At 45.4% G+C, this 23,115-nt stretch overlaps 1 protein-coding gene across 2 annotated transcripts in view; it reads left to right on the top strand.

The window, feature by feature from the left end:
- The window catches only part of LOC129715012 (SPATS2-like protein), a 157,659-nt gene that overhangs the window by 41,057 nt on the left and 93,487 nt on the right, over window positions 1-23,115 (top strand). For both annotated transcript variants that reach the window (XM_055664830.1, XM_055664829.1), the window contains exons 2-3: window positions 14,220-14,303; window positions 17,305-17,413. In XM_055664830.1, coding sequence (XP_055520805.1) covers window positions 14,265-14,303; window positions 17,305-17,413 — 148 coding nt within the window. In that variant the 5' untranslated portion in view covers window positions 14,220-14,264. The remainder of the gene's footprint in view (window positions 1-14,219; window positions 14,304-17,304; window positions 17,414-23,115) is intronic.

Consider the following 23,115-nt stretch of genomic DNA (forward strand, 5'->3'; position numbering starts at 1 on the left):
AACATCTGTAGTCCCGTGTTTCTTCAAAATGTTAACAGTACCAGCTTGCGTTCGGTTACTCACCTAACATCGCAAAAATAGTCAAAAGTGCATCAAATCAGAGGGCAATGTCATCAGGTAGTTGTTGAATAGATACTGATAGGAATATTGGTAGAGGGGGAGATTGTGTTGTCTGGGGATCCATCAAAGGGGGACATATTCAGGAGAGGGATGGAGAGTGGAAGGTTTTTGAGTGGGTGTTCCAGCATGGAGCAAGAAAGGAAGCAAATATAACTCAGGGCTTTGTGAATAGCGGAAGTAAGTGGGCATGAGCAGGGTTAGGGTGCAGTGCCCTGCGGATCAGAGCCAGAAGTGCAGGTATGGACCCGGATGTTGTCGAATTAAATTGGAGGCTGGCCATGGGAATTGGTGAAAAAGGCAAGGGCGTTCAGAGTTAGAGCAGCAAGAGTTCCTGAATCTTTCTTTCCCCTTTCCCCAATATCTATCCCAATCTGCTGGGACCAACAGTACTACTCCCACCTCTGATGTTTCACAGCCCTGTAACATTCCTGGTGTGTTCCTGGTGCATTCAGAAACTGAGCTAGCATTCAACTACCTGACGACATTGAACCAGAATGAGTTGGTGTAATGGACCTTCGTAGGGAATCTCCTGGTCTATAATCTGGGGTAAATGTGATTGCATATACATATACATTCCAAGATCTCCATACGCGGCTTTTGGTGACAGAGAGGGATATGAAAGGATTACACTGCTCCCTCAGTGTAACCAGTTCCCCCGTCATTAAGCTAATCCCTGCAGCTGAACACACAAGGTGATCTCAGAGCATCCTGCAGCTTCTCATTATGCAAACTGTGCCGTGAACTATGGAACTACTCTTACTAGTACACGGTGCTGCAGGCTTTATATACCTGCAGAAATCAATGCTGATCAATATAGGACAGTGGTTTTTAATATTTAAGAAAGAACTGCAGATGCTGGAAAAATCGAAGGTAGATAAAAATGCTTGAGAAACTCAGCGGGTGAGGCAGCATCTATGGAGCGAAGGTATAGGTGACGTTTCGGGTCGAGACCCTTCTTCAGACTGATTTCGGGGGGGGAGGGAGCGGGAAAAAGAAAGGAAGAGGCGGAGACAGTTGGCTGTGGAAGAGCTGGGAAGGGGAGGGGAAGGAGGGAGAAAGTAAGGACTACCTGAAATTGGAGAAGTCAATTTTCATACTGCTGGGGTGTAAACTACCCAAGTGAAATATGAGGTACTGTTCCTCCAATTTGTGGTGGGACTCACTCTGGCCATGGAGGAGGTCCAGGACAGAAAGGTCGGATTCAGAATGGGAGGGGGAGTTGAAGTGCTGGGCCACTGGGAGATCAGGTTGGTTATTGCGAACTGAGCGTTGGGCGAAGCGATCGCCAAGCCTGCACTTGGTCTCACCGATGTAGAGCAGCTTCATATTGTGGTTTTGAGATTGAGAATTGTGTGTATTCAGATATCACTCATTCAATGATGCTGAAGCAGATCTTCCTACAATCTAATTGGGATTGGGAGGAGCAGGGTGCAACTACACAAGTAGTGCTACATTACACATGAATTTTAATAATATCTCAATGTCACATGTATCTAGGTACAGTGAAGTACATTTTTTTCAGTAAAAATCTTAATATACATAGGCACAATCATACTTAAGTATAAGTGTAAGAATAGTAGGTGACATTGAGGCAAGGCACAAGAGTGGCTATGATTCCGTGACATCTTATAACCATATAACCATATAACAATTACAGCACGGAAACAGGCCATCTCGGCCCCACAAGTCCGTGCCGAACACATTTTTTTCCCCTTAGTCCCACCTGCCTGCACTCATACCATAACCCTCCATTCCCGTCTCATCCATATGCCTATCCAATTTATTTTTAAATGATACCAATGAACCTGCCTCCACCACTTCCACTGGAAGCTCATTCCACACCGCTACCACTCTCTGAGTAAAGAAGTTCCCCCTCATATTACCCCTAAACTTCTGTCCCTTAATTCTGAAGTCATGTCCTCTTGTTTGAATCTTCCCTATTCTCAAAGGGAAAAGCTTGTCCACATCAACTCTGTCTATCCCTCTCATCATTTTAAAGACCTCTATCAGGTCCCCCCTTAACCTTCTGCGCTCCAGAGAATAAAGACCTAACTTATTCAACCTATCTCTGTAACTTATTCTTCAGGTTTCAAAGCTCTTGAAAATGTAGTCTTAACTTGGCCATAAAGGCCCGTTGCCCTGGCGGTGGAAGTGGGTTGGAGTTCCTGGTGTCAGCCAGACCCGTCGATGTCCACCGCCGCCTCGTGTGCTGCAGGCCGCCTCCGATCAATGGGCTTTTGGGAGTGTGTCTTTCTAAAGCACATGTGATAATGCTGACATTTCCCCACTGACGGGCAGTTTCTCTCGGCAAGTCTTTGGAGCTGATGTGGAAAACTAGCAACTTGTTGCCTTAGTGTAGTTGGAAGTTATGGCAATGGGTAGGGAGAGACTGAGTCTAGATTAACATCATATACACTGGTCCTTGGAGGATGAAATGCTAATATTAAGGGTCCAGTTTGTGCAGGTCTGAGAAACAGGCACTAAAATCACAATGCTTGATTAGCCATCAACATTTTGACAGCAAAAGTATTGTATTCAATCTTGAAGTCAACACATACTATCACTTCCTTCCATGAAGCATTCAACATAAAATGCAAGATTCTGTGAGATCTGGGAAATGGTTGATCTGTAAGTTACTTCAGCCAGTAATCAATCAACCAATCAGCAGAAACATTGTTCTCTTTAAATAACTCGACTGTATTACGATGGAGATGGGCAAAGTGGTTTTCCCTGCTGTTAAATGCTTATTCCTGCACTAAGTTGGACAAATGGCACTAGCTGCATTATTGAGGCCTGAATATGACAGCATGACCTTGCACACTCATGGGCAATACGGTTTTCCTTTTCCAAACCCATAAGAATGTTTCACTGCCTTTCCTAAAATGGCAGAGGGTGGAAACCATAGCTTCACGCATTGCATCGGCAGAAAGTGCTGGAGTAACTCAGCGGGTCAGGCAGCATCTCTGGAGAAAATGGAGAGGTGATGTTTGGGTCGTCATCCATCCATGTGGTGAAACGTCACCTATCCGTGTTCTCCAGAAATGCCTGACCTGCTGAGTTACTCCAACACTTTGTGTCATTTTGTGTAAAACAGCATCTGCAGTTCCGTGTTTCTCCATGTGTTGTGCGGAAGATTGGAGACAGATTGTTGTTCATTGCACTTAAATAATGGTGAAGACAGAAGCAAATTCCACAGTCTACTTTTCCAAATGACAGTAAATCTCATTTTTGGTCATTATGCCTAATGTTTCAACGCACTCACAGGTAAACGTATAAATAGAAAAACTAGGTTAGGCAGGAAATGTGAATGTTGCAGGCCAATGACTCTTTGATGCAATTCATCTTTCTAAATAAAAATAATATTTTAGTATCTTCAAAATGTTTTAGTTTAGTTTAGAGATACAACGTGGAAACAGGCCCTTCAGGCCACCGTGTCCATGCCGACCAGTGATTCCCGCAAATTAACACTATCCTACACCCACTTGGGACAATTATTTTTTACACTTACCTACCGAATTAACCTACAAACCTGTGCGTCTTTGGAGTGAGTGAGGAAGCCGAAGATCTCGGAGAAAACCCATGCAGGTCACGGGGAGAACGTACAAACTCCGTTCAGACAGCACCTGTAGTCAGATCGAACCAGGGTCTCAGGCGCTGCATTCACTGTAAGACAGCACCTCCACCGCTGCACCACCGTGAACGCATCTTTTATGTTTAACTTAGTGGGGCTAAGAGGAATAGAGAAGTGAATTATTGCAGTGGATCTTACATGTTTGCCTTCTTCTGTCATTTGTCATTGTAATTAATTTATTAATTTATTGTAATTATCATTTAAATTAATTTATGAGCCAAGTATATGAAAACATACATAGAATACTTTAGAGAACAGGCATTTTACAGAGTTGTTGAATATAATTACCGGTAACTTTCCTGCGCGGGTTCTTTGTGGGATAGGAAAGGATAACATTAGATTCATGTTATTAAATGTCAGTAAGCTTGCTGGCTCAAAGTGGGGGGCAGCAGCCCCCACACTGCGCATTTCAGCACTAGCCCTTGCATTTTCTTCAGCCGAATATTGTGCCCCTGTTTGGTCCAGGTCATCCCACACAAAGGATGCTCCAAAAGACCAAAAACTCCCCTCACCTGCCAATTCACATGGACATCTTCAACCCACCCACTGCTCGACTTCCATCTAGATGACCAATTTGGAAGAACCCACCACCAGCTGATTTCACCATCCAATCAGCTTGGAAAAAGGAATGGGAGTCCAAGGACGACCCAGATGTTTATTTGGGTCGTCCTTGGACTCCCATTCCATTTTCCAGACCTCACCCTACCGGTCCCTGGCACCAATCTCCCAAGGAAGCAGTGGACGACGCTGAATAGATTCAGGACTGGACATGGCCCCTGCTTGGCCAGCCTTCACAAATGGGGCAGCAGTCCAACCCCACGGTGTGCTTGTGGAGAGCAGCAAACAATGCAACACATCATTGAAGCATGCCCTCAACAAAGACTCAAAGGAGGACTTGTCACCCTTCATACAGCAGATCAAGAGGCAACTGCTTGGCTAAAGGACTTTGCATTCGCTAAATAAAATTAAATGCAATTAGGCTATTAAACATAATAACGTCAAATAAGCTCTGAACTACATAGACGATTATTGTTATTATTGCACTATTATTGTTTGTTTTTTATGTGTACATATGTATACATATATATATATACACATACATATACATACATATATGTATATGTATATATATGTGTATATGTATATATATATGTGTGTGTGTATATGTATATATATATATATATGTATATATATATATGTGTATATGTATGTATATGTATATGTATATGTATACGTATATATATGAAGGTAGACACAAAATGTTGGAGTACCTCAGCGAAACAGGCAGCATCTCTGGAGAAAAGGAATGGATGATGTTTTGGGTCGAGACCCTTCTTCAGGGCAGTGGGCGGGACAAAGATCTGTATGTGTATATGTGAGTATGTGTGTACCTACACACACCAGTCTGAAGAAGAGTCGCGACCCAAAATGTCATCCACCCCTTCTCTCCAGAGATGCTGTCTGACTCGCTGAGTTACGCCAGCATTTTGTGTCTATCTTCGGTTTAAACTAGCATTGCAGTTCTTTCCTATACACACACACTGAACTTATTTTCTAGTTTATTATATTGTTTACAGTGCACCATGTTTACATAGTATGTTGTGCTGCTGCAAGCAAGAATCTCATTGTTCTATCTGAAACATATGACAATAAAAAACTATTGACTACCAGTCGGATTTAGGGTAGAATCCAGAAAGAACATTTCAAGCCAATTACTCTATAATAAAACTTAAAATACCAGAGTCAATTCAGTTATTTTACCTAAAGGGCTGAGTAGCCTTGGTGATGATGCTAGGTTTATGTGTTCCACACTGTGGTTCTCAGGAAAATCTTGCTTTGAGAGATTACATTTAATATGAAGATTCTGGCAAGATATAAATCCAGATGCATCCATTGAAATAAAGGTCCAGGCATTGCCTCTCATTGCATGGGCTAGGTTTTGTGAGCTATTAAAGGTTGCTAACATTCAATGTGAAAAGTAGATTTAGCACCATGGAACACGGAAACAAAAAGATACTTAAAATGTAAAAAGGAGAAAAATAATGGGTCATTTGTGCAATTGTCATGAAATGTATTTAATCTACTATTGTTTTCCATTAAACATATATGTATGTGATTCCTAAACTGGTGATATTATTGCTAACACTAATGTAATATTTGTTGATTTAATACTAGTGACATTATTGCTACCATCATGTATCATCTTACCTTGAACAGTAATTTCTTCCAATTGATATTCCACTATCATGAAAGCAATTGTAATTAATAAAGATACTCACATAGAAATATAGAAAAACAGGAAGCTATGGAGAACATTGCTGGGACAAGGGCAATATGACACCAAAGTGGGTGGTATTGTAGATAATGAAGATGGTTGTCAAAAATTGCAGCAGGATCTTGATCAATTGGGCAGGTGGGCTGAGGAATGGTTGATGAAATTTAATACTGAGAAAAATGTGAGGTGTTACATTTTGGACCATTTCTAACAAGGGCAGGACCAACACAGTGAATGGTTGGGGTCTGGGGAGTGTTGTGGAGCAGAGGGATCTAGGAGTGCAGGTACATAGTTCCTTGAAAGTGGTGTCACAGGTAGATAAGGTGGTCATAAAGACTTTTGGCACATTGGCCTTCATCAGTTTGAGTATTGAGTGTAGAAGTTGGGAGGTCATGTTGCAGTTGTATAATACATTAGTGAGGCCACATTTAGAGTGTTGGGTTCAGCTTTTTTCACCGTGTTATCGGAAAGATGTTGTCAAGCTGGAAAGGATGCAAAGATGATTTACTTGGATGTTGCCAGGACACGAGGGCCTGAGATAGATGGAGAGTTTGAGCAGGCTAGGACTTGAGGATGAGGGGTGATCTTATAGATGTTTACGAAATCATGTGAGGAATAGATTGGTTAAATGTATAGAGTCACTTGCCCAGAGTAAGGGAACCATAGGTTTAAGGTGAGGTGGGGAAGATTTAATAGGATCCTGAAGGATAACTTTTTTACACAAAGGGTGGCGGCTGTTCGGAACAAACTGTTGGAGGAGGTAGTTGAGGCAGGTACTATTGCAACGTTTAAGAAATGCTTAGGTACATGGATGGATAGGATAGGTTTAGAGGGATATGGGCCAAATGCAGGCAAGTGGGACTAGTGTAGATGGAACGTTGATCAGTGTGGGAAGTTGCCCTGAAGGGCCTTCTTTCTATCCATGCTGTATGACTGTGACTATGACTTTATATTATCTGTTGCTACTGTGTGAAGAATATCTAACAATAATGCGAGGATAATGTCAATTATCCCAGAACTGCTCAGTGCATTGATATGTTTTTTTTTTTATAGTTGAGTTCCTGCTTTTGCTTTCAAGATTCTTCAGCTGGCCAAGGTTTCAGTCCAATGTAAAGGCTGGAGAAACTTTAATCATGTCATGTAAAGATTTATTGTTAATCAATTAAGTCTTAGCAGCTTTCATGTTAATCTGTGTCAGGTATATTGTATTCTGGGGAGCACAGTGACTCATAGTTATGAGTACAGGAATCAATGCATTTTGTAAATTCAGTCAGATTCTTGACATTTTGTTGAAGCCACAGTTACTACAAAGGAACCACAATAATGAAAGGCATGGAAAGCATATATGATCTGCATTTTGCACTGAAAATGGATCTCTGCAGAAAATTCACGTTATTTAAAAAAACAAGGTTAATTCAAATGAGCAACACATTATATTCCACAGTAGGGTCACGAGCAAAACCATCATCTGTCCATGTTCTCCTGAAATACTGCCTGACCCACTGAGTTGCTCCATCACTTTGTGCCTTTTTTTGGTAAACCAGCATCTGTCGTTTCTTGTTCCTGCATTTATCCTCTTGTAATTTCACAAATAAAGGTTACACATAGAAACACAGAAACATAGAAAATAGGCGCAGGAGGAGGCTATTTGGCCCTTCGAGCCAGCACCGCCATTCATTGTGATCATGGCTGATCATCCCCAATCAATAACCTGTGCCTGCCTTCTCCACATAACCCTTGACATAATAAACGGTTAACAGACACCTTCGGAACTATCTACAGGCCATGTGAAGGAGCAAATGAAATTTGTAATCTTGATTACAGATTAAGTATATTTGAGGAATACAGAAGTAAAAATACAGATTAAGTATGTTTGAGAAAGTGCAGTCAAATGTTTGATATGGCAAAAATAAGCATTCTATGTCTATTCATTTAAAAAGATAAATTCTAGAACTGAAAGACTACATACAAATATCTATTTTTATTCTTCTCCACATGCAAAGTTTCTTGTGATTGTAAGCATTTGCTTTTACTTCGCCTTAAGTGGATGGTACCTTTAACAAGTCGTTCACTGGTAATGAGATGGAGGTGGACCATAATCCCTATGCAAATGCCAGTAATGGTGCCTTCCCTCAGTTCCTCAGAGTTTGTGTGGGTCTTCCTCATGTTATGGAACCATGGCAGATCTGTGGCACCAACCCAACCAGAATATGCAATGGAAGACAAAAATGCTGGAGAAACTCAGCGGGTGCGGCATCATCTATGGAGCGAAGGAAATAGGCAACGTTTCGTGTTGAAACCCTTCTTCACACTGATGCAGGGTGGGGGTGTGGGAAGAAGAAAGGGAGAGGAGGAGCCAGAGGGGTGAGGGAGAGCTGAGAAGGGGGGGGGGGGGGGGGGGGGGAGACAGCAAGGTCTACCGGAAATTGGAGAAGTCGATGTTCATGCCGCTAGGGTGCAGACTGCCCAAGCGGAATACGAGGTGCTGCTCCTCCAATTTCTGGTGGTACTCACTCTGTCCATGGAGGAGACCCAGGACAGAGAGATTAGATATGGAATGGGAGGTGGAGCTGAAGTGATGAGCAACCGGGAGATCAGGTTGGTTAATGCGGACCGAGCGGAGGTGTTCGGCGAAACAATCGGCAAGCCAACGCTTGGTCTCACCGATGCAGATCAGATGACATCTAGAGCAGCGGATGCAATAGATGAGGTTGGAGGAGCTGCAGGTGAACCTCTGTCGCACCTGGAACGACTGCTTGGGTCCTTGAATGGAGTCGAGGGGGAAGGTGAAGCGACATGTGTAGCATCTCTTGCGGTTGCAAGGGAAAGTGCCCGGGGAGGGGGTGGTGCAGGTGGGAAGGGAAGGATTGACCAGGGAGTTATGGAGGGAACGGTCTTTGTGGAAAGCAGACAGGGGGAGATGGGAAGATGTGGCGAGTGGTGGGGATCACGTGGCAAAAATGACGGAGGGCTGTTTGTTGTAAGTGACGGCTAGTGGGGTGAAAGGTGAGGACTAGGGGGACTCTGCCCTTGTTCCGAGTGGGGGGGGATGGGGAGAGAGAGCAGTGTTGCGGGGTATTGTTGCCTGGGTTTCAGCAACTAAGTTACAGAGAAAGGTTGAACAAGTTAGGACTTTATTCTTTGGAGCGCAGAAGGTTAAGGGGGGACTTGATAGAGGTTTTTAAAATGATGAGAGGGATAGACAGAGTTGACGTGGAAAAGCTTTTCACACTGAGAGTAGGGAAGATTCAAACAAGGGGACATGACTTGAGAATTAAGGGACTGAAGTTTAGGGGTGACATGAGGGGGAACTTCTTTACTCAGAGAGTGGTGGCTGTGTGGAATGAGCTTCCAGTGAAGGTGGTGGAGGCAGGTTCGTTTTTATCATTTAAAAATAAATTGGATAGTTATATGGACGGGAAGGGAATGGAAGGTTATGGTCTGAGCGCAGGTATATGGGACTAGGGGAGAATATGTGTTTGGCACGGACTAGAAGTGTTGAGATGGCCTGTTTCCGTGCTGTAATTGTTATATGGTTTATATGGTTATATGGTATTGGTGAGGGTTCCCTGAAGAATGAGGACAATACAATATGCAATGATTTGGTGTGCCTCACCTTCCTTCACGTGCTGGCTTCTGATCGAATACTGGATCACTTCTGAACCAGGGTGGGGAACTCCCAGTCATGAAGTCCCTTATCTCAGTCAGTCTGTCCCTGTGGGTTCCTCCTCAGTGTTGCTTGCTGAGAGCTTACTATAACCTTTATCATAAATTTGCTTCTTTCTGGATTTGTAAATTGCTCATTCCAAGCTTCCCCCCCAGTCTAGTTTCAGCCATAAATCACTGAATCAAGCACTTGAACAACTAATCCCACCGCGGGTTTGATCATCGTATCTGCCTGATCAAGCCCTCTTGGCCTCGCTCAAACAGAGACACTCCAGAAGGCCATGCAATCCTAAGCGCTCCCCCAGAAGGGAGCGCTTAGGACTGGAGTCCGCTGGACCTCGTGGTAGCGGACTTTTATAGGTCCCAGGGCCTCGAGGGGCAGAAACACATGGCTGTGGCCTCTGAACAATCCAATCACAGATATCGATTAACCCGATACATAACAGACAATTTCCTAACCCAATAATGCAGCAGACAATTGACAATAGACAATAGACAATAGGTGCAGGAGTGGGCCATTTGGCCCCGAGCCAGCACCGCCATTCAATGTGATCATGGCTGATCATCCCCAACAAGGAAGCCAACTTAGAAGCATTTACCCTGATCGGCAAGAAACCCAGACAAGGCTCAATACCTCATCCAATCAACACTCATCCAAAGTAGAACTCTGCAACATTATTTACAATTATATACAAGGTGTATGTCTGGTTTGCAGTCATCCAATCCATCCTATGCATTTTGCACCTAATTGACAGGGTCTGCAGATGTTCATATTCTTTTCTTGCAACTTGTATCTAGGCTCTAGACAAACTGGCACATCTCCGCCGCTTGTCCCAGTTCAGCAGAGAGCATTTCCAACTTGACCAAATCTCCCAGCAGCCCTGAAGCTTTTACCCAATTTTAAAGTCCTAGCCTCTCCAATTTGGCCAGGATTAACAGCTTTATTGGCTCTTTCATTATTATTAGCGAACAAAATACCTTTCCATTGAAGCGACTGGATAAGATAATGTGCGGTGTGTGGAGACTGGAGAAGGGGTTGTACGCAGTGAGGTGGTGCCTATCTGCTGCTGGCTGTGCTCTGCTCCCTGCTGATGTTACTCCTCGTTACTCTCCTGTGTTATCTGCTGAAAGAAACACAGAGGAATCCATTACATGAATATGGTGGCCAAAAGCCCTTCCACTAGAAACACCACACCGTACTTGATCACACTGTCGAGGGAAGCAGCCACCGATTCCGGTCCTGTTTCTGAAGACTTGAGGAGCCACGTGCGGCAACAGACACTGGGCTGTGGGGTAGTTGCTGAACACCAACAGCCAGCTGGCCATGGAAGCTGGAGTGTGTCTGAGGCTCGTCTCCTGCTCGCTTCCAAAACCCGGTTCCAAAGTCAGTGACACCGACAAACGTGGGATCTACCCCTCGCACCTTTCCAGCCAGATGTGGCAGGTACGAAGGCTGAAGACCCAGAGAGGACTGAAGGACGGCTCGCTGCTGATCTGAATGAGGTGACAGCTGTAATGGCCCTCTGTGGCCAGCTGCAACATGGACCGTGTAAAATGGCACCAACATCTGGCACCAACACCAACAACTCAGTGGGCTGTCTCCATGCATGGGGTACATAATTGGCAATTGTCTTTATGTGTGGCAATAATCTGATCTATGTGCAAAAAATGTATTTCACTGGTACACGTGACAATAAAAGAACCATAATTGAACCAACATAAAATCAAGGCAAATAAGGTCCTTTTGGCAAAGCAATGGGCAAAAACCATTCATGGTTATTTTGGGTCAAAGATTGGGTCACCACAATAGACAGAAGCATTGGACGGGTAGTAAGGAACCAAAACACAAAATGGCAACGTCTCGTCAGTTTCTTATCAGCAGATAGGCACCACATCTGTTTCCCACCCAATGTGACGTAGAACACGCAGGTATTACTGTGCAGGCGCAGCTGACAGGCACAGCAAGTGGAAAAGGGATTTATTAAAACTTAAAATGTGAATAACAAAATATAATACAATTTAAACGTTAAAGATGAGATTTTATTCAGTCCATTATTTCTTGTTGTGTGTCTTGTTGCATGCTGCAGTGGGGGAGGGGCACGGTTTCAGGCGGGGGATTTTGGTGGCCGTTGGGGGAGGGAGAAGTGTCCTGCAACCGGGGAGGGGTCCTGTGGGGAGCATCATGCAGCTGGGGATGGGACGGCTTCAGCCGGGGCCGGGCATGGGGGAGAAAGCTTCCTACAGCCAGGGGAGGGGGACAGCTTCAGGTGGGGCAGGTGGGGGGGGGGGGGGGGGGGGGGAGGGTGGACAGTCCTACAGCTAGGGGAGTGGGACCCCTTCAGGCTGGAACTGGTGGTGGGGGGGGGGGTGGGGGGGAGCGTCCAGCAGCTGGGGATAGAACTGCTTCAGGCAGGGGCTTTCGAGGGCCAAAAGAGGGGGGGGGACATGTCCTGCAACCGGGGAGGGGGATGGCTTCAGGTGGGGGCTGTCAGGTGCCGATTTGGGTCAAAGATTGGGGGGGGGGGGGCGTCCTGCAGCTGGGGGAGGGGGACAGTTTCAAGTGGGGGCTGGAGGGCTAGGAGGACATTGTAGGCCGACTGGACTTTTCTTGGGCAAGTATGGGTGTTGTGGGCCGAATGGACTGCAGCTGGGGGAAGGGGAAGGCTTTAGGCGCGGGATGTGGCAGGAGTGTTCTGTAGCCAGGGGACTGGGACGGCTTCGGGCGGAGACCATTCTGTATTCGGGGAGGGGGGGGGGGCTTTAGGCGGGGGCTGGCGGGGGCTGGCGGGAGCTGGCGGGGGAACCGGGGAGGGGGACTGGCGGGTGCGGAGCATCCTGCCGGGGGGACATGGATGACTTCAGCCGGGGCAGGGAGCGTGCTGTAGCCAGGAGAGGGGGACGGCTTCAGGTGGGGCTGTCGAGGGCCGGTGGGTGGGAGGGGTGTGTGGGCAGCAGGCATGTGGTGGGGGAAGGGTGAGTGGGGGTGGGGTTGTTTGTGGGAGGGGAAGGGGAGTGTGTGTGTGGCTTCAGGGGGAGGGGCTGTATGTGGGGAGGGGGAGGGGGTTGTTTGGGAGGGGAGGGTGTGGGAGGGGTTTGTGAGAGGGGGGAGGAGGGAGGAGGGGGAGGGAGTGGGAGGGGGAGAGGTGTGTGCGGGAGGGCGGTGAGATGTGTGTGTGGGAGGGGGAGGGGGTGTGTGTGGGAGGGGGGAGGGGTATGTGGGAGGGGGGGAGGGGGATGTGTGGGGAGGGGGAGGGGTTTGTGCGGGAGGGGGGAGAGGGGGAGGGGGGGAGGGGGAGGGGGAGAGGGAGGGGGTGTGTGGGGAGGGGAGGGCGGGTGGGGAGATTTGTGTGTGGGAGGGGAGGGGTGTCCATTGTGGGGGTGTATGGCCTCACTCAGTGGCTCCGGCGTCACTCATGGCTCCCGGCCCCGGGCCACAATCATTCATCCGCTCCTGGCCGCACTCACTCACTCACTCAGCGGCTGCTGTCAGTCGCATTCACTCAGCGGCTCCTGGCTCGTCGTGATGGCCGATGCCGCTCACTCTCCACACTCTGCTCACTCCGCTCCTTCAGCTTTATTATCCTCGCTGCCTGTGATTGACAGCGTTTGTGGGAAGGAGTGGTTTTAATGATATTTAAGCCTTCATAACTTTTGTAATATTCCACCGATCGGAACATAACTTGCTGCACTTGCAGCACAGCAGAATGGCAAGTAAGGTGGCGAAAAATTGTAGCGCATACTGTTTTTGCACAAATTTAAAAACAAAGCAAACTGGAAGAGGACAAGATGAGAGTTTTAGTTGAGATAGAGATAGAGATAGATTCTAGGTTTTTCATGATGTTTAATGAAATTGTGTGAGCAGCAAATGTTGTGAGTGGCTTTGGTATGTGCTCGAAGATGATTACTTGGACATTGTGGGGTGATTGTAACAGAGGCTATAATGACAAACTCTGCAGTGGTAGCACTTGGACTTTTCCACAAACAGTGGGTACAAACAGCTTGGAAAATAAAGTCAATGAAACAACACTGTCTAAATTGCCAAGGAAAAATTGACCATTAATGCTATGTAATGTTATATCACCTTAATGACATTCCTTAATAATCTTACAAATTAACAGACTATGAATAATTGTTATTGTATTTAGTTTTTTGCACTATTTGAATTGCACCACAATCTTGAATGATTCCACTGGTTTGCAGGCGCATTGTATTTATTCTGATTCTATGTACACTGTTTACTCCAGAACTTCACGTGAACAAGGAATTTCATTGTCCCCTGGTGTATATGATGATAAACTAATCTGATCTCTCATGTCATCTGTGGTAGTTGGTACAGTTATTTTTTAATCATTAATATTGGTAAGCTAAAGACTGATCATGTTCAGGAATGATTACACTTATCAGGTAAAGTGAAGTGGCATTCAGGCAAATACAATTAATAACATGGTTCCGGGAACTTACAAGGTCAGTTAATTAAGCAAAAAAATTAGAATATTGATCTTTTTTTCTTTGTTTTTTTCCCTCCAGGTCTGATGAGATAGTATTTGATGTCAGATCATCACCAAGGCAGCAATGTCTGAAGCCAATATTCAGGAGAAAGTCAAGGAAAAGGTGAGGGCTCCAGACAAATACTCTGGGTTGAATCACGAGTGGATTTATTTTAAAGGATCACATTACCCTAATGCCGTAAGCAAGGGAGGAAATGTACATTTCAAATCCAACATTTTGATGTTACAAGAGGAAGCCAAAAACTGCAGAAGTTTGTAATCCAAGATAAACTCAGCCAATGTTCAGCAGTGGGGAGAGAAAATGAGTCAACGTCAAAGACACTTCACCAGAATGAGAAAGTGAGAAGAAGAGAGTATGCAGTGAGAGAGGGAAGGGGGAAAGGACCAGAGGGATATTTTGTGATTGGCTGCAGATCAAAGTTAGCAAAGTAACAACTACTTTGAAAACAACAGCAGTTGAATACAGAAAGGAAAAATTGAAGCAAATTAAAACTGAAATTTACAGTCACATCTGCAGAACAAGAAGAGAAGAGCGGGAGAGAAAGTGAAAGATAGAAAGATCTGAAACAGTTAAATATTAAGCCGCAAGGACTTTAACAATGGACAAGCTACTGTACATCCAGCTTATATTGGGCAATATTGGAGCAGCACAGGGAATTAAAGTGAGAAGAGACTAGAAGTTCAGGGCTGTCCTTGCGAACTGAACAGAGTTGACCCACAGCCAATCTATCATTGGTTTCTCCAATAACTTCCACCATTTGCAATGAGATTGCACCATCAGCCACACCTTCCCCTGGCCTCCCCTTTCACATTCTGAAGGGATTGTTGCCTCTGTGATTCCGATAAGTTGCATGCACATATAATGAGATCATAGTGTTGGATGGCACTGTTTCCATATTATGCACAAATCCATCACTGCTTTGAAACTAAGTCCCTGTACACCTGCCACCATTACACAGCCACTATTGATTCACTGTATTACTGTTGACAATTCAAAACCTATTTCACAGAATGGCTATTAATGTCCATTTGGACCGTTGTCCAGACTGAAGAAGGGACTCGACGTGAAACGTCACCCATTCCTTCTCCCCAGAGATGTTGCCTGTCCCGCTGAGTTACTCCAGCATTTAATGTCTCTCTTCTGTTGTCCAGACTGGTCCATATTATCAGAGTTCTCTTGGAGATCCCCCTTGGGACTGTACCTTTTTGAGTTATCTGATCAATTGCTGCAGTGGAGGCCAGAAAGACACAACTCAAGCCTGTTGTGCTGGCAGCTCACTCACTCGCGGCTGGTGGGCTGGCAGTTGACTCACGGCTATTCCTTGAACTTCAATTTCAAGCGGGGTGCAAGGCCACCAAATTCAAGTGCCGTTTTTTACCACTTCAAGCAGGGTGCAAGGCGTCCAAATTCAAGTGCAGTTTCATACCATTTCAAGCAGTGTGCAAGGCCACTAAAGACAGCTAGTCATGACCTCCCCCCTGCTCCATCTTGCAGAGATTGATCCACGCACACACTTCTGTGTTTTATAGTCCCTCCCCCCTCATGAAGGGGTGTGGCCTTCATGGCATGATTGATAGGAGAGAAAATCTCAACATCTTTTAAACACTAATAACTCTTTTATTTTTCATTGATGGGAAAAATCCTCAGCGTCTGATGAGCGGAGGGGGACTCTGAGTAAGACGGCCAAAAATCACAGCCATACGTGTAGCATTTTTTCTATAATCAATATAAAGCACAAACAGGAAGTGGTCAAGATTATACTTTTAATTATATAGAAGGCAAGGCAACTTTAATTGGGCAAGGCAACTTTAATTAACAACTAAGTTACAGAGATAGGTTGAATAAGTTAGGTCTTTATTCTCTGGAGCGCAGAAGGTTAAGGGGGGACCTGATAGAGGTCTTTAAAATGATGAGAGGGATAGACAGAGTTGATGTAGACAAGCTTTTCCCTTTGAGAATAGGGAAGATTCAAACAAGAGGACATGACTTCAGAATTAAGGGACAGACGTTTAGGGGTAATATGAGGGGGAACTTCTTTACGCAGAGAGTGGTGGCTGTGTGGAATGAGCTCCCAGTGGAAGTGGTGGAGGCAGGTTCGTTGGTATCATTTAAAAATAAATTGGATAGGCATATGGGGGAAGGGACACAGGGTTTATGGTACAGTTCCAAACCAAGGGGAGGGCATGGACTTGTAGGGCCGAGATGGCCTGTTTCCGTGCTGTAAATATGTTATATGTTATAAATTGGGTAAGGCAACATTAATTAGGCAAGGCAACTTTAAATAGGCAAGGCAACGTTAATTAGGCAACGGAACTTTAATTAGGCAACGGAACTTTAATTAGGCAACACAGCTTTAGCATTTCCAAACCAAGGGCAACACAGCTCTAGCATTTCCAAACCAAAGGCAACACAGCTTTAGCATTTCCAAACCATAGGCAACGCAGCTTTAGCATTTCCAAACCAAAGGCAACACAGCTTTAGCATTTCCAAACTATATTTTCAAACCACATTAAGCGCACTGACAGGTCAGTAAAAACCAGTCACCATTTAGTAGACATGTGTTCAGTGTTATTTACAGCTCAGACTGAGAGACGTGACCCTCTCGCTCCCCCATCTTGCAGAGACTGATTGAGGCACTCAACACTTTCAGGTTTTATATTTCCTCCGGAAGGGGCGTGGCCTTCAGGAGAGAGAATGTCAACATTTTTAAACACTAATAACTCTTTTATTTTTCATCGATGGGAAAAATCCTCTTGTCCTGCTAAGCGGAGGGGGATTCCGAGTAAGGTGGCCAATAATGACAGCTGTAAGTGGCAGCAATATACAGAACAGCAGGAAGTGGTCAAGATCAGACTTTTAGCAATATAGATATGATATGATATGATTATATGATGATGTAGCTAAATCAACGATTCATATAGTGTGCAGGGATGTTAGTTGAGTTTCCAGTGGGTTATCCTTTGTCATTTTCAATGCTCAACAGTAAGACGTTCCTTACGTGTATTTCTGTCAATAAAAGAAAGTGGTCTGAAGAAAGAGAGCATTTCTCACCAATAAAGTAGAGAGTTATTCTATTTATTGAAGTTTTTGTTCTCTATTCCAGATCACTGCTGTTCGAACTGTGGTTCCAAACAGAAGTAACACTGAAATTGTCCTGGTGCTCCAACACTTTGACAACAAAGTAGACAAAGCAGTGCAGGCCTTTGTGGATGGTAAGAAAAGTATAATTGCCCACGAATAGAAGGACTCGCTGACTTCAAAGCAATTGCATTGCTGTGAGTCTAGCAGGACATATGGGTCAGTTAAGATATGGATGATTGGTTTTCTTTTACGAGTTTTTTTTTTGGGCAAACTGAAACAGATTTAGTTAAATAAAGTAAAGAAATTCCGGGCCTCAGCCTGAAATATTGACAGTTATATCCCTTGCCCTCCCCCCCTCCCCTCCCCCCTCCCCCATCCACCCCCATAAATCCTACTCAACCTGCTGTGTTCTTCCTGCAGTTTGTTCTTTGTTCCAGGTTTCAGCATCTGCAATGTCTTGTGTATCTTTTTATTTTCTTAACTAATTGTTAATCCCCCTGCTGCCTTGGTGGGATATAATCTTAGGCCACTGACGCATTAAATCAGATGTACACGTTTCACATGGGTATGAAAGTAAGTATGCCTATGAAAGAATACTTATATGTACAAGTGTAGGTATAGGTTTATCTAAACAAACCACACTGCTTGCTGACACTCATACTGAATATATTAAATACGTTGGTCTGCTAACAAGATGTTGTAGGTTATTTCTCAGCTGCCCAATGCTACAAAGTGGGAAACATGAGAATGGTTTGTTCCGTCTGCAGTTAAATGCCAGAATGTTTTAAATATCAGCAATTTTTGCCATTTTACTGTCATTCAAATCTTTAAACATTCTATTTTTGGACCACTTTGGTCCCATTATGAGTGAATGATGGAAATTGAAAGGCGTAAAGGGTTTTACTCATAAAGTTTGCAATAGTAACAATAGATAAATCACCGGGTGGTGCCGTTAGCGATGGCAGCCTCGCCAACGGTCTGTCTGTCTTTTCGTCTTTTTGTTATTTTTAGTGGTTATTTTAAGTTTGTGTTAATGTTCTCTGGTTTGTTTTATGTGGGGTGTGGTGGGGGGGGGGTGTGGTGGGGACATTTTATTTCAATATCTTACCTTGCCGGAGGTGCGATTGTTTTCCGGATCGTATCTCTGATCGCTCTGCAGCCTAACATCATGGAGCTGGAGGCCTTGTTCGAGACTGACTTTGTGCCCCATCACGGGGCCGTGGACTTACCTTCGGAGCATGCGACCTCTTGCCTGGGATCGACGCTCCAACTACGGCTTGCCGATTTCAACATCAAGGAGCTCGCAGTCTCTGTCGGGAGACTGATGTCGGGAAGCTCCAAAGTCACAGGAGGTTCGACTAACCTCGACCCGGGCTTCGATTGCCCAGTGCAAGGAGCTGAGTTTCCCCCCCCCGATGCACGAGCTTAATCGCCCCGACGGGGAGGGCCTGACCGCCAGCTATGGGATCCAAGATCGTCCCGACAACGGGAGGCTTGAGAACAAAGAAGGGAAGAGATTGAACTTTTTTATCGCCTTCCATCACAGTGAGGAATGTGGAGGAGTCACTGTGGTGGATGTTTATATTAAAATGTATTTTGTGTGTCTTGTTGCTTTTTATTGGTGTGACTATGGCAAATCAAATCCCTCGTATGTTGCAAAACATACTTGGCTAATAAATATGATTATGATTATGATGATTCCATAAGCATGGCTTTGGTTTCAAATGTACATCGGAAGCCCCATTCCCATTCAAAATGGTTGCAATGCCTGTTGACCATGTGTATGGAGCACATGATGTGGATTACGACAAACGTCATCAAAACTTCCAGGAAGTCATCCTCTACCTCATGCCACTGTTGGGAATCTTCCATGCAGCTGTAGATTTTAGGTCAAATGCAGATAGGAAAAGTTTAGAGGAAAACACAAGAAAACCCAATTACTGGAATCTTGAGCAATAAACAAACTGGTGGAGGAACTCAGCGGGTCAAGCAGCATCTGTGGAAGGAAATGGACAGACGACATTTTGGGACAGGATCCGTCTTCAGGCTGTTGTTTAGAGGGATGTGGGTCAAATGTGGGAGTTAACATCAAATAAAAAAAAATACATTGTGTACCTGGCAATCATTGTCAACAAAGTAGTGGCTTATTTACAAAGGCTGAGCACTCAGATGTTGTGTATATGGAGCTTGCTCTGGTTCTTCACATCCAGCCGCAATGCAGGGACATCATACGAGGGACATCATACGTCTATTCGACAGCCTAAGGCCACACGTGGAGTAGACAATATATACCATTGCTAACTGTACCTAAACATTGGCTTACAAAGTTTCATTTACTTCTACCTCATGTTCCTGTAACAATCATCCAAGCCACTTCTCCATTTAACCTCGGCGTTGGCTTTCCAAGTCCACAAATGCAAACTCTTCTAAAATGCCAGGGCCTATATCCTTCGTCAATGAAAATGGCCTTTTATCCATTCCCACTGATTCCCTTATTCCTCGATATATGAATATGAAAATTCACAATGACGTCTGCAAATCTAGCCATGCTCCTGCACCTCTCTACATCTGCACCCAGCTGCAGCATCACTCCACTGTTCGCCTGCTCACCTACAACTGCAGCTCAAATGCAGCTTGACAACATCAGTGATAGGATCTTCCATCATCTTTTCCCCCAAACCTGGACACTCATAACTACCAGACTTTGAAAGGTTTCCTCATTATCGATTTATTGGTTACCTCTGCTATCCCTTCTATTCATGGGTTAGCCCTTCTATTCCTGCTGAGCTCTGCAATCAAACTGAGAAATACCTTGGCATCTTTCACTTTGTCAAATATACTCTCTCTATTCATGTTCCTCTGCTATATACTAATATTTAAATCACTGAGAATTGTCTTGCAAACATCCTGCTAAAGCATTTGGTTGCAGTAGCTGATTATTATGGTTGATACTCAGGAGAAAGGAAATATGCTTATTTTTGTGTAGGAAGGAACTGCAGATGCTGGTTCAACCAAAGATAGACACAAAAAGCTGGAGTAACTCCGCGAGACAGGCAGCATCTCTGCAGAGAAGGAATGGGTGATGATTTGAGTCGAGACCCTTCTTCAGACTGAAGGGTCTTGACTCGAAACGTCACCCATTCCTTCTCTCCAGGGATGCTGCCTGGCTCGCGGAGTTACTCCAGCTTTTTGTGTCTATCTTGCTTCTTTTTGCAATGGTTTTGGAACAGCTAAATCAGAGTTATGTGCAAATCATTTAATCAGAATAGCCCTCAGAGATCTAATAATGTGAGGAACATCTTTGTGAAAGGATGTGAGCCATATGGAGGAAACCTGGTCTGGGACAAATGCTTGACTCCATTTGTTAAGCTCCTGATGAAACACAAAATAAATGCTTTGGAGTTTCCTCAGAGCCACTCCTGTTCCAATGCTATGGCAATGAACTGAGATGAACCTTGGTTGACGTGTAAATTAGATTTCAACTGTAATTCCAGCAACATGCATGATAGACCATCTCCAAGGAAATTCTCTGCCATTAGACTGGAATAAATAAAAAACGAGATAAGGATTCAGCAAAATAAATGTAATTTCATTCATACTCTGTTCCATAAACAGAACATTAGTAATTTTGATTCAGTGTTCCTGATAGGTATATTTTTAATGATGTTGTATAGTTAAATTGAAGATTCACATACTGTGTCCAAAGATTCAAATTGAGATTAATTTATTTTCATATGCACCACATGCAATGTTCACATGAGGATCATGAGCATTAAACATGATAATGATAAATAGAACAATAAAATCATCGGTGAGTGTAAAGCAGTAGAGTGGTGTTGAAGAATGAAGATTGAAGTTGTGCAAAAATAGCAGAATAACCAAATTAGGTTGAGCAAAGAATAAGAGCACTTGGCAACACTTGTGGGAAGGTGTGTAGAAGTGATGTTTGGTTCATGAGTAATACACAATGTGCTGGAGGTACCCAGTATCCCAGGCAGCATCTGTGGAGGGAACTGGACAGCCAATGTTTTGGACCTTCTTTAGACTTGACCCAAAACATTGTCTGTCCATTCTCTCCACAGAAGCTGCCTGACCCACTGAGTTCCTTCTGCAGATTGATTGTTACCCAAGTGGCACAGTGTCACAGCGGTAAAGTCGCTGCCTTACAGTGCCAGAGACCTGCGTTCGATCCTGATTATGTGTTGTCTGCACAGAGTTTGTACGTTCTCCCTGTGAGCACATGGGATTTCCCCCGGTGCCCTGGTTTCATGCTACATACAAAAGATGTGTAGGAAGGAACTGCAGATGTTGGTTTAAACTGAAGATAGACACAAAATGCTGGAGTGACTCAGTGGGACAGGCAGAATCTCCAGAGAAGGAATTGTGATGTTTCGGGTTGAGAAATCTTCAAAGATGTACAAGTTTGTAGGTTAATTTGCTTCTGTAAATTGTCCCTAGTGTTCCTAGCATGTAGGTAGAGCAGGCAGTGAAGAAAGCCATTTCTTTCTCCCGTCGCCGGGTGGGAGTGGCTGAATCTGAACCCAGCAGCTGTAACCCCAACACCAGACGCCGCTGCCTCCCCCCGCCGCCGGGGCCCAAGCCATCTTCCGCCCACGCCACCCTCGCTGACCCCCGCTGGGCCCACGCCACCCCCGCTGGGCCCACGCCACCCCCGCTGGGCCCACGCCACCCCCGCTGGGCCCACGCCACCCCCGCTGGGCCTACACCACCCCGGCTGGGCCCACGCCACCCCAGCTGGGCCCACCCCACTCCTGCTGGGCCCACACGACTCCCACTGGGCCCACACCACCCCCGCTGGGCCCACGCCACCCCCGCTGGGCCCACCACGCCCACCCCCGCTGGGCCCACGCCACCCCCACTGGGCCCACGCCACACCCCGCTGGGCCCACACCACGCCCCGCTGGGCCTACCACACCACCCCCGCTGGGCCCACGCCACCCCCCTGACTCACCCCCCGCTGGGCCCAGGCCACCCCGGCTGGGCCGACGCCACCCCCGCTGATCCCCGCTGGGCCCAGGCCGCCCCCTCCCCGCTGGGCCCACGTCCCCTCCGCTGGGCCCATTCCACCCCCGCTGACCGCCACTGTGCCCACACCACCCTCGCTGACCTCACGCCACCTTCATTGCCCCCCCGCCCGCTGGGCCCGCGCCACCTTCATCTTCGCCCCCTGCCCAACCAGAAAGGGGGGGATATGAGAGGGGGGAGGGGGAGAGAGAAAGGGGAAGGGAAGGGAGAGAGAGAGATGAGGAGGGGAGAGGGAAAGTGGGATTATCTTTAGTGAGATTGCAAAATTAAGTTAGGTTTTAGAGCTATTATATATTCTCCTCCATATGAATAATATTAAACAATATCAAATAATATCAAACAATTGGAACTGCATTCTTTTCCTTGATAACAATACTGAAAATATGAATTCCATAGTTTGTGACATAAATATACATTTTAATGGGATCATTATATACAGATGGAACATTTCCATTTCGAGAACGGGAGGGTGGGGGCAAATATGCGTCAAGCCGATAGCCTAATCGTTAAAGAGTTAAAAGATAGCCTAATCGATAAAGAGCTGAGAAGAGGAATCAGAGCTGCCAAGGAAAGATACTCTGAGAAGTTGAGGAGCAAGTTCTCAGCTAGTGACTCTTCTTCAGTTTGGAAGGGCATGCAAGAAATCACCAGCTATAAGAGGAAACTCCCCCCGCTCTTTGGACAATCGTCAGCTGACAAACGACCTGAATGAGTTTTACTGCAGGTTTGAAAATCAGAAACGTAACCCTGGTACCCCTTCCCCAACAAACACAGCCAGACCCCAGTC

The sequence above is a fragment of the Leucoraja erinacea genome, chromosome 46, assembly GCF_028641065.1.
Source record: "Leucoraja erinacea ecotype New England chromosome 46, Leri_hhj_1, whole genome shotgun sequence".
Classification (NCBI taxonomy): Eukaryota; Metazoa; Chordata; class Chondrichthyes; order Rajiformes; family Rajidae; genus Leucoraja; species Leucoraja erinaceus.